General features: G+C 34.2%; 1 protein-coding gene across 3 annotated transcripts in view; it reads right to left on the bottom strand.

The window, feature by feature from the left end:
• Positions 1-495: 495 nt before the first annotated feature.
• The window catches only part of CD36 (CD36 molecule), a 75,925-nt gene continuing 59,510 nt past the window's right edge, over positions 496-16,910 (bottom strand). For all 3 annotated transcript variants that reach the window (XM_041723089.1, XM_041723087.1, XM_041723086.1), the window contains exons 5-15: positions 16,335-16,482; positions 15,706-15,885; positions 14,362-14,453; positions 12,308-12,354; positions 9,023-9,092; positions 7,722-7,909; positions 6,469-6,587; positions 5,361-5,434; positions 4,721-4,775; positions 3,716-3,880; positions 496-1,344 (exon numbers count right to left, since the gene is read on the bottom strand). In XM_041723089.1, coding sequence (XP_041579023.1) covers positions 3,716-3,880; positions 4,721-4,775; positions 5,361-5,434; positions 6,469-6,587; positions 7,722-7,909; positions 9,023-9,092; positions 12,308-12,354; positions 14,362-14,453; positions 15,706-15,885; positions 16,335-16,482 — 1,138 coding nt within the window. In that variant the 3' untranslated portion in view covers positions 496-1,344. The remainder of the gene's footprint in view (positions 1,345-3,715; positions 3,881-4,720; positions 4,776-5,360; positions 5,435-6,468; positions 6,588-7,721; positions 7,910-9,022; positions 9,093-12,307; positions 12,355-14,361; positions 14,454-15,705; positions 15,886-16,334; positions 16,483-16,910) is intronic.

Genomic DNA, 16,910 nt, shown 5'->3' with positions numbered 1-16,910 from the left:
TAATTTTAGTATCCATACCAGTTCCCACTAATTTGTCCTATAAACCCCTGTGTATAAAGCACTAAACAGAATGTGGTCCATTTTCCCTTTCCATGAGGAGCTTTTTAGGAGGAATAGTGCTGTCTGCAATAAGTAAGCTCTTGCTAAACAAAGAAAGACTACCTGTCTAATAAAAAGGTAAAATCCTTAGGCTCTGGACTGACGTCCTGCTGATGTAACGTATGAAACCAAATATCTCTTTTGCTTTTCCTCTCATGAGCTTAAAAACTTAACCGAGGAGAAAGTGGTCATGATTGAATTAAGAAAACATATACCAGAAAGAAATAGAGAACCAGAACATTTATCCTAATTTTTTATATGAAGTATCCTATAATGCAAGAACCATGCAAAGTACAGGAATTTAAGGAAGAACATAGTTTAATGGTTGAGACCATTCTAAGGTGACTACGAAAGCAAGAACTATTACAACAAAAAACTATTAACACACATTCTAGATCATCTTTCATACAGTAATTCCTTTATTACCATTTACATCTCAATACTAGCACAGCATTCTGAAGTTGCCAAGCTTAAGTTGCATGTAACGGAGTAGAAAGATATCAGTCTACTTATAGTGCCAGAAGAGCTGTAGCACGTGGGAGATGACAAAGTCCTTAAACACGAAGAGGCAAAATGTGCTAAAAAAATGATGTCCATTTGCATAATCAGGGACAAAATATAAGTCCATATTGTTATGACATAAGAAAATGGTTACAATGCTTGCTGTCGCTGTGCGAAGGATTCCACAGAGAGAGAGACGAGTAATATATAATGAATGACTCCTAGACCAATCATTTCTTTTCCATTCTTAAATGTCTTTCAAAACAGTCAGTGCTCATGAGATGTAGTGTACTGACAGTCCTGGAGTCCGTCTATTGCAAGTGAACAGGGATACTGATGTCTTCCCTTGATAAAGAAGACAGGAGTTCTGGGTCCAAGATTTGTTGAGAATGTCCACTCTGCTGAATTTGCCACCAGGGAACCAGTTAGTAAATCAGTACCAAATAAAAGCAGTTGGTTCATGCTTGAGCCAGGTCTATAGAAACTGAAATCAATTCGATGGTGCACATGAGGAATTTTAAAAGGTTCCATATTTGTGTTCAAAGTATGGATTTTAACAACATCTTAAAATCCTTTAGAAATATGCTGCTGTTTAGTGCAAAAAAAATAATGCCACCATTTCTTCAACTAGAAGATAAGGTGTGTTTTATAAAAATAAAGCATATTAAGTCTTTATCTTGTAGGCCAATAGTAACACAGGTCCTGTCGTAGCTGGTACATTAAAGGTTAAATCTCATTTACTGCCTGTAAAATAGAAGAAATATTATCACTTGTTAGAAAGCAGTGGAAAAATAAAACAGGTACTACTTAGGTTCTATATAAGCAAGATATCATACTTTCTTTCAGTTAGCCCAATTCTTCAAGTAACAAAAGTTCTCGAATGTATGTTACGGATAAGGCAATACATATTCCCAATCAAGGATACATGAAAGGCTATTTCTTTTCTCCCAAGAATTAGCCAGATAAAAAGTGGTAGCTACTAAACCATTTTTTCCTGTCCCTTCAGACTATCTTCCACTTAGAGGTGTATATACTATTTTTTTTATTTTTTATTTTTTTGAGATGTATATACTATTGCTTTTGAAAGAAATATCAGCTTATTTTGTGATCCATTGAGTAAAACCACACATTAACTCCACCATCTTTATTCCCTCTGTATCTCCTTATTTTTTCAATTGTTTACAAATCTACCCAAACACATACTTTTTATAATATTCAAAATGGATGCTGAAGGAAATCACCACCTTCTGTGATTTTTCTAGAACCTGTAATCTACACAGAGAAATTTCTTCTGTACTTACAAAGAAAAAGACAGTTTTATAAAAAGCAGTAACTTTTTCTTATAACAGTCAAGTGTTCAAGCAAAACTAAAATACTTGCCGCCAAAACACTCTGAAAGCTTTCACTTACTCACCTTAACTTAGTCATGCATGGACTGAAGAAATTTGACATTCATGGCTTATTAAACACTGATGAAATTTTTCATATAATGGTACTAGAGAATCCAGGAAAATTTTTATAACTACTATCTTTTGAAAATCATGCTGTCCCACTATAAAAATATTTTTTGCTGTAATTTATTTGGATTTTAAGAGGATGACCTTTTCTATTAAAGATTGTCATAAGAATATCTTTGTCTAATCATAACTTATTTTTTTCACTGTGCTAATGCTAGGTCTTAAAGTGATGTAATATGTCCTTTATTTTAGTGTGAGTATATTAGGCCATCATTTTGAATATTCTGTCTGAAGAGATCGTAAGCAGAGTTGTCCAGTCTACTTTCTAGTGAACAAATATTGGCAGAAATGATCAGAACAAGATTTGGCTGCTTCCCTAGACACAAGCTCTGAATCTCACACAAAAATATTGAGCTGAAAATTCCACTGTATTATTTTTTAACAATTAATTTGACTGCTTCGTATTTTAAGAATGAACAGTATTTGTACTGTTAAAATTTTCTGGAATGTCTCCAGAAGATAGAATGAATGCTAATGATTTCCTGGCTATTGTAAACTCATGAAATTTTATTAGGAATTAGTTGTGATAATCCATGAAAAATGTTGAACATAATCTTGGCACATAGTAAGACTCCAGAGTTATCAGGGGCAATTCCAGATTTCTATATAAGACAGCTTAGGGTCAAAAGTCTGATTGGAAGTAGTGTAAGAGGACTTGTTTTGAAGTTGTGATTTTCATAGCAAGCATATTGCTTTTATTTAGGTTGTATTTTGTTGTTTTGAAGTGCCTAGGAAGAAAGCCTGGTGGAAACATTTGGGAAAGTAGAAAATTCTCCCCCAGAGGCCATACCAGTACCACCGGTGGTAATGATTAAAGACTTTCATTTCTGTTTATGAACAAGGTGGCACAGGCACTAATATCTAAAACACAGAGGTCTGAACTACCTCTACAATTTTTCCAAAACTTCCTTTAAGCTGAGTAATTTAGTTTTGCTGTGGTGAATGCTACTTTTTCCTATTCTCTTGTACTATTATATTCAAACTTAACTCATGCGTTTTAATCCTACATTGGGGCTTCCATAGTAAAAGTCTTGGGTGCATACCCTAATTTCAGACCAGCATGGCCGGCATGTCTATATGTAGCAATTCTGTTTTTATATTAACATAGTTCATTTTACTTCAGTGTGTTTTTTAATAGCATATTTTTCTTTTATCTCTTTTAAATGAGTTTTTAGGTTTTTTATTAATTGCTAGCTTACTTTTTATTTTTTCCCTTAAGAGTTTCAATCTTGCATAACCTTCCCTAGGCAATGATATATTGATTACTTATGACTCTTTTTATAATGAGCAAGAAATAATCAAGGAAAATCCGAATAAAGCTGTAGTCATACTAACTTTCCAAAGGTGGTAATTTCATCTTTTATTCCATTCCTCTCAGAACTTAAGATGTAATGTAGCAATCTGATATTCAGAGGCCATATTTACTTGTTCAGTCATCATTTGTGTTTTAATCTAGACATTCTCTAAAAATGATAGTAGACTAAACAAGGCTAGAAACATTTGCAGCCTAATTTATAAACCCTATTTGGTAAAATGAAAACAAGTAATATGTAACCTAATATTACTGAAGCAATATGTAATTTTTGGTATATACTTACTTATCTTTTTCCCTTTGATCTGCATGCACAGTATGAAATCATAAAAGCAACAAACATCACCACACCAACAGTGAGTAAGATGATTTCTACCAGGCCAAGGAGGTTTATTTTTCCGGTCACTTGTTTTCTGAACTGTGCTGCCTTCTCATCACCGATGGTACCAGTCTGTAATCAAATAATAATTAGCATTATTTGAAATTAGTGAAGCAAAATACTTGAAGCCTTCCACATATATGGCACTCTTTTCCCCAAACACCTGCATGATGTTAGTTAACTGTATTTTTACGACAAGCCAAGCGAATTCACTTTGCACTTTGTAGAAGGCAATAAATGCCAAGATAGACTACTTAGAGTGAAATATAACCCCCCTCCCTTTGAAGATATTATATAAGACTATTGAACATACTAGGCTTCATTGCTTCAGAATGGCCTTACTAAAATAGTTCACAATTTTCCAGCAGATGTCTCCTATTGACAGAGGGAAGTGACAAATGTCAACAGTTTTGATCCCCCTAAAGTCTTATTTCCTAAACCTGTGGCTAATTGATTGCATGGTTTATACTACAAATATCTCATCTGGTAATAGGATAGACTGCCTACACCTACTTTAACCTGACCTCTTTAAGCTTGTTTGATAATACATTAAACTGTAATATTTTTTTAGCACTGTAATATTCACAGTCTTGGGTTATTTGGAGTTACCTAAAACAAGCATTACGGCAAGAAAAAGTGCTTAAAAGATGCATTTTGAAAATAATAAAAAATGGTAGAAAATGCTTTGAATTTCTAAAAGAAAAACAGTTAAAACTAACACAAACTTGATCTCAGTGTAGTTGGGTTTTCTCAAATAGGTATAATATGTATACTCATCTACACGGGCAATGAAAACATATACAACATCAAATACTATACATACATAATCAATTTTGAAATGCCAAAAGCTTTTTTTTTTATATATACAAAGAAGTTTAATGCTTTTCACAACTGAGAGATAAAAATACTAACCTCATTAAGCCAAAGAATAGGTACAATGTAGTTTCGCTTCAGATTCTTTAATGCTCTGTAATATACATTAAAAGTAATTATGGAAACATATATCAATATACTACACATATACAACAGAAATTTCAGTAAGTACTAGTGTAAATGTATGTTTAGAGATTAGCTGCTCCTGCAACTTGGTTAAGGTCCTTGATTTTTTTTGTTCCCAGTAGTAATTTAAATGTTAATATGACTGTTTCTCAGAAATCTTTTATTCTTATAAACCTTTCTAATACAGATTTCTAATTAGATTAACTTTTTCTAAGCACAAATTTTCCCTTTCAACAAATTCTACCCAGGAAAGTAAAATATGAATTCCAGAAACTGGTCACAGAAATATTTGGAAAGCTAGCAAAATAGAAGATACCACCAAATACCCAAAACATTCCAAAATATATGTAAATATCATTTCAACAAACACTAGATATAATTCTAAATTACTAATAAAAATCATCATAAACATTTAGTAATTATTATTTAATGACATTAAGCCAGAGAGAACTTGAACTTTTGTATTCTTTCCACTTACTTTAATAGATTGACTCACATTCTTACAAGAAAATACTAAAAATTGTGTAACCATAAAATTGTTGAAGAGACTCACTCAATTTTTTTTGCTGGCTTGACCAATATGTTGATTTGCAGCCGTTTTGCAAATCGTAAAGTGAATCCAGTTATCTAAAAAGAGAACAAACTAATTACCAACTTCTAAAAAAAATCATAATATCCAAAACTCACTTTTATTATTATTATATAGAATTATGATGAAACTTGCAACTTGTGAAACTGAAATGCTAAATATATTACATAACTATGATTACATGTGTCTATGCATGTATGCATACAGATGCATGTATATGCACAATTTCTTTGATCAATCAAATCTCAAGGTTTTAGTTAGATTTGAGGTATTTACCAAAAATGGTTTTGGGAAAAAAAAAAAATGGTTTTGGGTAATTAACAATACTGAAACCCAGAACTCATATAGATTGCTGAACTATGCATCACCAATCGTATACTCAGTCAGAATCAATGTATCATCAGTTTAATTATAACAACTAGTTCTATCATTTAAACTGACACATGACCACTAAAATATTTCATTTAACTTCTGAAGAGGAAAATATTTAAATAATTTAAACTGTTGAGCTATAGGAATTTTTATTAATTTTTCTTGACACTGAGTATAATAGATCTTGCCCCGAATTCACATATACCCATAAAATCTCTCTCTCAGATAAATAAATCTTTAAAAAGAGAGAGTGGGAGGGAGAGGCAGAGGGAGAGAATCTTCAAGCAGACTCCCCAGTAAGCAGGGGGCAGGCTCCATCTCATGACCCTGAGATCATGACCTGAGGTGAAATAAAAAATTGAACGCTTAACCAACTGAGTCACTCAGGTATCCCATAAATTATTGTTTTATGCTTATTTCATACAGATCAAATTGTTTTAAGCCAATTGGAATCATTCCTATCTTTGGTATTCCTGACTTATGAACCATTAAAAAGGCCTATAAAGTTCCATATGATGAAAAACTAAAGTTTAATGACCTTGATATTTCATAACCAACACAAGAAAGAAATCAATGTAATTTTCACTGAAATAAAAGTAGTAATTTATCAAGATTGTGAGTCAATAAATGATTAACAAGAGAATTTTTTTTTCTTCCAATTTAATGAATCAAATCAGATCAATAATATATATTTGCTTACAGGTTCAACATCTAAGTATGTGCTATGTTCATCTTCATTTGGACTTAAGCCTTCAATAGGTTCTCCAATATCAGGACTTGCATGTAGAAAATGAGGAAGTGAAATATACACAGGTTTTCCTGAAAATAAATTTAAAAGATAATTTGGGATAAAAAGTTTTCCTCATTTCACGTACCACTCGGAAAATAGTTCCTTAAAAATATAACTTTTTCAATAAAAGAAGACATAACTGGGCTTGAACACTGATGGGGGAAGAAGTTGTATAATCTGATCACTATTGTACAAAAATAAAATACAAATCTCTGCATCATCCTACTAACCAATGTCAATTGTTCTTCCTGAGGTGTTCATTTTTAATATGTAAAATGTAGCTGCTGAGCACAAAATTTCAACCATTATGTTCGTATTTCAGTGAGTAATATATCTGTGAACTGAGAATTAATTTAGTAGATTTTTTCATTCACATTCATCCCAATATGAAGGAGGTGCACTAAACAAGATGGACTTCAAATTGTGTTTAAGTCAATTCTTGTTTCAGAGACATACTGAAAACCTATATTTTTTTATGATTCTATCTTTATTTATTCATGAGAAACACAGAGAGAGAGGCAGAGACATAGGCAGAGGGAGAAACAGGCTCCATGCAAGGAGCCCGATGTGGGACTCGATCCCAGACCCCAGGATCACAACGTGAACCAAAGGCGGACGCTCAACCACTGAGCCACCCAGATGTCCCTGAAAACATATTTTTATTAATCAATTTCTAGGTAAGAAAAAGCTAGAAAAATGGCAGACGGATAAGTTGGGATGTTCAGAATATCCTAGGAATTATTTTTATCTTACATGAAAGGAGCACGGGAAACCAACAAAACAAAAGGGCTAACTATGGAATGGTTACAGACCAATATCCAATAAGTAGTTAATATCAAAAATACACAATGGATTCATAGAACTCTAAAAAACAAAACAAAACCCAAAACACCACACAACCCATTTTTAAAAAATGAAATAAGGCCCAAAAGAGACATTTACCAAAGTAGAAGGGAAAACATCAGTATGGTTTTACCTAATAATAACTAAAGTTTCACAACATTGGCACAGAATTTGGACCTGAAAAGCAAAACAACACTTCTCTACCACCACTTGCTTTCTCACTTTAATTTTAAATGTTTGGTGGAAAGGGATCTTGGGTAAAGGCTGCATTTCAGACTACTGCAGATTATATAATGGACTGTGGTACTGAGAACACTTACCTTCTTTGCATTTGCCAATGTCTAGCACACCATATGATGTGCAGTTATTTGAGATAACTTTTTCTGTGCAGAAACAATGATTATCTGGATTTTGAAGTGGAGATGCAAAGGCCATGGATGGAAGAACAAATCTATAGACAGGAATTCCTTTCAGGTTAATTTCAGCTCCAAACACAGCATAGATTGACCTAAACACAGATAAGAAAGAACTTTATTCCAGGAAACTGAACTTCATTCTGGAGATTTATATTTTTGTTAGAATTTTAAACTCTCATGTAATTCACAGGAAAAAAAAAAAATCTTGTGAAATTTCAGGGCATACCAGGACATACAATAATTCGAGTAAGAGCTCTTCTTACCTTTAGTCTCAAAAGCTTCCAAGAGCAGTTTTTGTGAACTACCATGGGAATTTATACTGAAGACATTTCTCATAGTTAATTTCCTCTATGCATTAAATATTTATACGACTTCCCTCAAATCCTTATTTGTGCCCACTTTACATGAAATACAATTAAAATTTCTTTCTTTCAAAACTTAATCCTGGAGGGAAGGCCACGGACTCACTGGGGTGTGTGTATGTGAGTTCTTGATACATAGATCTCATTATTTCCTGTGCGCCCCCACCATTTACTGAGTACTCACCCATACCTAGACAATGTGCTGGGGATCAATACATATTTCTTCTAATTCCCACATAACCCTATATGAAGAAACACTGCTCTCTTCAATTTTACAGATAAGGAAAATATTGAGAGATTTCAAATGTTTGCCCATAATGATACATTTTTTTTTTTTTTTCATAATGATACATTCTTTAGGAACAGGGCTAGGACTCAAGTGGACTGCCTTGGGCTCCAATGCTTGTGTGATATCTGCTGGGCCCCACCAATCTTAAAAGGGGCAGTACTAGCACTAGAGCTCATTAGCATCGTTTGGTGACAATGGCATCATTTTCCCTGGACATCATTAAAAAAGATGGGCATGTCTTAGACGTGACTGTTATTGAATATAGTTCTAGTGTAGTAAAACAATAAAAAATAAAAAACAAAAAATAGCTCTTACTTAAAAATGAGAAAGAAACACTTTGCATCCTGTATATTATCCTTCTGCCACCCTCAATTTTTTTAAAAGTTAATAAGCACATTATGAGTTCCATATTGTATTCTGAATAAATCCAGAAAAATCTCCCTATGTGTACTTTTTTCTCCAGTAACATCATTAAGTATGAGCTTCTTGGTCTGTGTTTTATCACTGGGGGAAAAAATTCTGACTCACAGAACTACATCAGTGTCTTGTCTTACCTGCAAATGTCAGAGGAAAAGAAACGCAATACTCGTGTCTTCTCTACAAAAGGTGGAAATGAGGCTGCATCTGTTTAAAAATCAAGCCAGTGACAAGGGATTAGATGTAATGTGTGTCCTAGAAAAACCTAGAAATCTCTATTCCAGTATAATCAGTAGAAATATAAGGCACATTGCATATGTAATTTTAAAATTCTTTAGTAGCCACATTTTTTTAGAAAGTAAAAAGAAATGGATATATTTGATTTAACCCAATACATCTCGGGGACACTTTGGTGGCTCAGTGGTTGAACCTGTGCCTTCAGCCCAGGGTCCTGGGATCGAGTCCCACATCGGGCTCCCTGTATGGAGCCTACTTCTCCCTCTGCCTGTCTCTCTCTTTCTCTGTGTCTCTCATGAATAAATAAATAAATAAATCTTAAAAAAAAAACAACAATACATCTCAAATGCCATCATTTCAACATGTAATTAATATAAAAATTAAAATCCAGTGTATATTTTACATTTATAGCACATTTCAATTCACAATTCAATTAAGCACATTTCTTAATTTCTTCAATAGCATCATGTGGCCAGCAGCTGCCATATTCAATACGTCCAATATATATTCATTGGTATTTAATTTCATATTAAGTCTTCCCACTCCTTAAAAATAAATGAAAGTTTACAAAAATGATGCCAAAATCACATGTTTTTAAGTGTGTTAGTTTTTGAAATCCCCCACCTTCTCAGTAGTGTGGCACTTTTCTCACTATGAAGTTTCTTACCGTGAAGTTCACTTAGAGCTTCTGTTAGATTTATGTTGTCCTACTTTTGATAGTGATTCATTCATCCGTCCTAATGGCTGATTAATATTTTATTTTTTTAAAGATTTTATTTATTTGACAGAGACCACGAGCAGAGGGAGGAGCCGGCAGAGGGAGAGGGTGAAGCAGGTTCCCCACTGAGCAGGGAGCCCAATGCGGGACTCGATCCCAGGACCTCAGGATCATGAGCTGAGCCAAAGGCAGATGTTGGGATTGACTGAGCCACCTAGGCACCCCAAATATTTTGAAAGTCATTTAGTAAAATTCTCTCACTAACCAGAATTTCCCCCAAATGTATTGAAAACCTATCCATCACATGCTTAGATATATGAAGAGATAGCTAGATCACTCTTGCATTTGCTTCCCAAGTCAGTGTCACCAAAACGAGCCACACCACTGAATGTGTTTGTATTTGTTGAAAACAGGAAGACCCATCCTTCAGAAATGCATCCTGGGTTCTGCTTCTGCCTAAATGCCTCAACCTTGTGATCTTGTTACATTTCACTTATACTCTGTGATAAGTGAAATATAATAGAAGATCACAGTGGACTTGATCCTGGCAGTAAGAGAACTGGATCCTCAAGGCTAGTTTGAACTACTCAGGACTCTCAGTGGACACTGTCTACACCTGCCTTCCCAACACAGTAATCATTAAAGGGAAAGAATACACTTAAAAGTTTTAAAATCATTATATGGGATACCATTGAAGATTATACCATAATTATTCCCAACAATTACCATGGAAATAACTACAAGATTGCTGACTTTTTTAAAAGTTCAGTTGTATATCAGTATTTTCATTTTATGTCTCTTCTTACTTTAGAAAGTAGACGAGGCACTTTTAAATCAGGATCTTTTTTGTTTTGTTGGTTGCTATTCTCTGATGCCATAAATAGAGAATCTCTCTCACAGAGATCATATCCGAGTCCCCTGCCCTGTCCAATCTACCTCTGACCCTAATTTGTTTTCCTTCCATTTTCTTCTTAGATACTTTTAACTTTTTTTTAAAGATACTTTTAACTTTATGTCTGATGCTCACACATTCACATATTTATCTTTTTGTGATTAACCAATCCTTTACCTCTCTTTTTAAAGCTTCTAACCTGGCCCCCCGGGTGGCTCAGTGGTTGAGCATCTGCCTTTGGCTCAGGGCGTGATCCCAGGGTCCTGGGATCGAGTCTGCATCGGGATCCTGTTTCTCCCTCTGCCCGTGTCTCTGCCTCTCTCATGAATAAATAAACTCTTTAAAAAAAATAAAAATTCTAACCTTTGGACAGAATTGTTTAATAGTTTTATTTTTTTTCTTAAACCCATAAAGAATCCTTTACTATTTAGGAGCAGTACAATATATTTCTCTAATCTACTTTCTGAAGTATTATGTTTATGTAATGACTGGAGTTAGTAGCATTAGTTCACTTGATGATTTATTTGCAAAAATTCTTTACTTAGGGCTTTCTTGAAATTTGATACAAAGCAGACTCAACAAGATTTTTGCTGTTTTATCGTTTTCTCTATAAGACAGTGGTAACCAAATTAAATAGATGTGCGAAGCTCAACAATAACCTTTGACAAAGGAAATATGCCCTCTGTTTCCTTTTTATTCTTGCCCTTTTTATAACTTTGTATTGAACTTTCTTCATCTTTATTATACTGGTTTCCTGCAGGGTGGTGCCTCTCCAACTTTGGAACCCTCATGTTTCTGCCCCTGCTTCTGCATTGTTGAAAGCTCACCTCATGTCAGGTTTTAATCACCTCACAGTATTTGATTCCCATTTGCTTTTTAAAACCTTAATCCTTAATTCTTCAACCAATAGGTCTATGTGTACTTTGCTTTTGCTTTACTTCAAGGAGACTAAGCAGCCAGATCTAACCTTGCTGCAAAAATGTAAACTCATACTACACTTCCTTTTTTTTCCCACTTCTAATTCAGAATGTTCATTTCTGCACACATTTCTCATGGTTAGTAGATCTCTAACCTTGCGGGAATTTTGTTGTTCTTTTCTTCCTTTCACCCCGACCACCTTGTTCAAAATAGATGCGACTTCACAGGTTGTACTTCAACTAAAAACCTCCTGGGAAGTATGTTTTCTTCTTTTTCAAAATTCTTTCCATTTAAAATTATTATCTGCACAATGTTTATAAAATATGTGAATGGTCACTACGTCTTTAACTTTTTATTTTTTTAGCCCTTTACTTCTGGGGCCAGGAAGGTAGTTCCTGCAGTCAAGCTTTTATCTATCAAATATTTCCCTAGTAATGCAGTAAAGGCTAATCCTAAAGGACTAATTTTCAGAAATCCCATCACATTAGACAGACATTTACTAAGCCTACGTAACGATAGAGACTCTGAATTATGTTGTAGGGCTATAAAGATAGGTAAATGCATACCCTTAACCTTCAGAACATTACAGTGGTGGAATTTGTGCAACAGAGGGACGTGGGTTCATTGTGATAATTACCACGAAATAAATGCCCTTACCTGTACCATTAATCATGTCACAATAACTTGGCCAATAGGAGAGATTCCTGAGGAATTTAAAAAAAAAAAAAAAAAGAAAGAAATGAGCAAACATTCTCTTCTCTGGAGCACCTTTCTGCCATTACTTTGTCCTCTGTGATTCAATACTTCTGCTAAAATAATAAAGATTAAATTGTGACACATGCTAAGTTTAAGAAATGTTCTCATTCAGCCCATGTTTTATTTGAAGGTTCCATCTTGTTGAGATAAACTAAGTGCCCAATACCGTAAAGTGGCCAGGTCATAAAATAAAATTGCCACGTGTTAATTTGAAACAGCTTGGAATAGAGAACATTTCTGAAGAAAGAAAATGGAGAAACACATCAGAAATTTAGATCTCTACCTAGGGGAGAATTTTTTTCCCATTGGGAGAAATGGATTCCTTGGTAATATGTTGAGTGTTCAAAATAAGTGGGAGAAAAATATCAAGTGGTGAAGTGATAAAAATATGAAGTGGTTAACTTTTCCTCCAGTCTGAGGGAGAAGAGGCGCATGGAGAGGAGGTAAGGAAAGGAGATGTTGAAGAAAGAGAAGAGAGTGGAAATGTGCAGACCATCCAATTTATACTTTTTTCCCTTTTAATGCTTGGAGGAGCTGGTATTCAGGTAGGACAGAGTTGATTAATTTCCACTCTGGTGTCTAAGTAAGATACTGGAAACAATAAAACCAATAGTAGTAATAGTTTCTCTGTATTCTCAGCCACTTTTTGGTGATGGAAAACCTGTCTTTTCCCCACTGTCAACATACCATCTAGTGACATGTCAAAGCAAGCTGTTGATTGTTTTTTAAACAGAACATGCTGGCAGTCATGCTCATTCTTGCCATGATCAGTTAAATTGACCTTACCATAGTCTTAAAATGATGTGGAATTCTTACTTTGATTAGAAGCACTTAGCAACTCTCCTCAAAATGTCTCTGTAATAACGAAATGGCAGAAATGTTCATGTTCCTCAATATACAGTGATGCTATTTCCCCTGAAATAAGCATTTAGAAGTGTTTTTCTTCCACTATGCTTTTCTATAGAAAGGTGTTACTATGGAATCTGTAGAAGAAAAAGTACTACCTTAGTGATTATTATTGAACAGTTGTATGCAATTTTTAGAAAGGGACTCAGTGTGAGGCAGTGGTTACTTATAATAAAAACAGTTAATCTCTTTCAATTTTGACTACTGTAATCTTTTCCAGGAAAAAAACTGATCTAAAGCATATTTTATTAACTTTGATTAGAAGAGGACTTTCTTCCTTGACATTTATTGAGATTCTTCCTATTTTTTACACATATAATAAATTTTGTATACTCCAGATGAATGGTCAAGAGCCAGGAAAAGAAAAGCAAATCATGACTATACGAACACATGTCATTCTATTACTACTGCGAAGGAGGCGCAGTCTTTATTTTTAAGTTTAATATGCCCATTTTAGAACTTACTTGCAGTAGTAATTAGTTTTTTGCACTGATAGAGGTTTAAAAAGGCTGGTTTATCAATGTAGAAAATTATTTCCAGAAATTTTTGAAGGGAAAAGCCATGAAAACATTTGCACAGATTCGTTGTTTTCATCTTTAGAGACGCATTAAGTCATTCAGTGAAATGAACAATTTTTATTTCATATGCTGAATAACAGAAATACAACACTCCCAGCAAACTGTTTTTCTAACTACTGGTTGATCAGCTGATGTATAGCTTTTCTGCCTTTCATTTGTGGTTACGTAACCGTAGGAGTGCCCCGCAGTGCTGGCTGTGCAGCAGAGATGGAAATAGTCCCTTGGGATTTCATTATGTAAGCGAACCTGTGCATGAGGGTAAACCAAATTCTAAAGTGGGGCTGACAGTCAGCAGCTATGTGCACCAAGTGTGACCAGCTGTCACAACTAAAGGGTTCACACTTGGCACACAAAAATTTCCAGGGCTGAGATACAGGCACATCTGCACCATGGTTGGTGCCTGTGCCTTGCCAGATGTTAAGCCAATACCATTCTTGCCTTGGAATACACACAGTTTACCTGGATACTTACTTTTTACCTTTGTAAGTGTCAATTATGGCAACTTGGCTTACGTTGTCTTTCCCACTGAAAACTGAATAAACTCCATCGACGGTGTTGTTGTACTGAAAAGATATGTACGCGAAGAAATTACTTCTAGGACAAGCCATGTTTTCCAAGTTATAAAAGATGTAACTCACTTTTGTGTTTTTCAAATACTGGTTATTCGTTGTAATTATCTTAGATGGCTTGAAATATATATGCAATGAAGTTTTAAAATTATTGGTCTTGAACATTTTAAAGGCAGACTATAAAAGGCCCTGAGAAATAAGTGCTGGTGGTTGAGACAAAGGAAGAAAAACCAATATCTTAAGTTAACATGATCCCAACTCTAGTATTCTTTGTCCTAGCTAAGCCAGTAAGGTGATTTTCATCACTCCTCCTATTATACTGAGATGAGGGGATATTTAAAAATACCTATAAGTACAAGGACAGACTTCTAGAGGTATTCCAAGTGTTATGATCTTTAATAAGTAGATACTAAAAAACAGGCCTACAAAATTAAAAACAGAATTAGCCAAGGAAAGAGTTATGAGTTCTTGGTTTAAAAAAAAATAAAAACCGAGCCTCTGATCCTTTAAGGCTTTCTACATTCATATTTTTTGACATATAACCTTGCGATCCTAAACACGATCTAAAAACTAAAATAACAAAAATTTGAATAACACCATATATAAACTAATACTACACATAGTACCAAATAAATCATTGTCGAAATTCCAATTCAATAGCTTGTCCTATTTATTATAATTCAAAACCTTAAGCTATAAGTAAGTACATTGCCAAGTTCACCTTTTCTTTAATCTACAAACTGCCATTTCATGACAAATTGCATTAAAATAGGACATTGCTGATTTATTCATCTCATCGTGTGCAAATTTAGGCTAACTTTTAAATTTGTATTAACACAAATTTGTTAAGAGGTCTGGAGACGGAGGAATGATTAGATGAATCCATTTAACACAAATAAAAGTATGGTATAAACCTGATATTTTGAGAAAGGAAAGCAAAGCTGAAAATAGAATGCAAAGCCTTATTGGCTTACAACCTATTTTAGACAATTGTGTATTTCTCAAAGAATGGAAACGCAATTCAAATCTCAGCATCTTTATTTTAAATTTGTTAAATTTAGATGAGTAAATTTTCCCACCCAGGAAAGCTGAAGCCATGTGAGACAGAGACTTTAAAAAATTAGAATATTTGTTCCCAGATCAGAAATCATGTAAACCCACTAAATCATTAAATTATAAATTGCCAGTGTCAACATATTTATCCAATCAACAGATAAAAAAATCAACATTTATATTGGGTACTCACAGGATAAAACACACCAACTTTTGTGTTAACAGGGTATGGAACCAAACTCAAGAATGGATCCGTGTAGCCCCACAAGAGCTCTTTCACAGTTCTATTTTGAAACATAGACGATTTTGACTTTTTGATAAGTGAATTGAGTACCACTTGAACAAATGCATTTGGATAGAGATGGGGTGCAGCCTACAAAAAAACAAAGCAAAACACTGTTTGAGACATAAGTTTCAGTATCTATTTAGTATCTAACAGTTGGATTAAACACTAGAATTAAGTATAATGGGGGAAAATAAACTGTACCTTTAAATTATTCTCCAATCTTTAGAGGACAAAAAGTATAATTTGTCTAATCTCTGGATGATTACATTTCTCTACCTCAGCTCTAGGCACAAGGAGACATTTAAAGTCAGATCCTATTTTTTTTAAATAATATACTTTAAGTGGTCTTCCAATTCAGTTATGATTTTTGTCATCTTTCCAAATGACCTTTACTCCATTCAAAATTATGACATAGGAGCATATTTTTATAAAAATGACAAAATAAAGAATACTTGATGATAGTTCTATTCATGTGATTAACTATACTGAGTTCTAGAGTATTTCAAAACAAATAATGTTGTTGTTTGTTCACTCACTGCTACAGCCAGATTGAGAACGGTCATAGTGTCATCTTCTGTTCCAACAGATAGTGAAGGTTCAAAGATGGCACCGTTGGGCTGGACAAAAGAGACTAAGTGGTTCTCAGTGTCGTGAGTTATATTTTCTTTGGCTAGATAACGAACTCTGAAAAACAGAAATTGATAAAATTCAAAACAATTGTCTCAAGTGAACAGGTCTCAAATTCCATCCATTCATATAATAAATAATTTTTGAGTAGATAGACTATGTCAGGAATTAACCAATTGGTTTACAATGATAAATAAGCCAATGCTGGGTTGTGGACAAATAAGAGAAGGGGATTTTAAATCTGCACAGCATGGGAGAAGTAATAGATGTTATTATGAGTTTTCATGGAATCCATGGGAAAACCCAGAACAGATACTTGGTCATGGTGAGAGCAAGGGTCAAGATACATTTTGGTAGCAATTCCACATAAGGGGTCTGGCAAAAGACATTAAATTAGGAGAAACTGGGTAAAAAGCCCCACAGTGTATTGTTAGAAATTGTTGAATTTGGTTGGATTGCAGAGTGAGAATAAGGAGAACAGTGGG

This window comes from Vulpes lagopus, chromosome 11, assembly GCF_018345385.1.
Source record: "Vulpes lagopus strain Blue_001 chromosome 11, ASM1834538v1, whole genome shotgun sequence".
Lineage (NCBI taxonomy): Eukaryota > Metazoa > Chordata > Mammalia > Carnivora > Canidae > Vulpes > Vulpes lagopus.
This window is presented reverse-complemented; position numbering and strand designations above follow the sequence as displayed.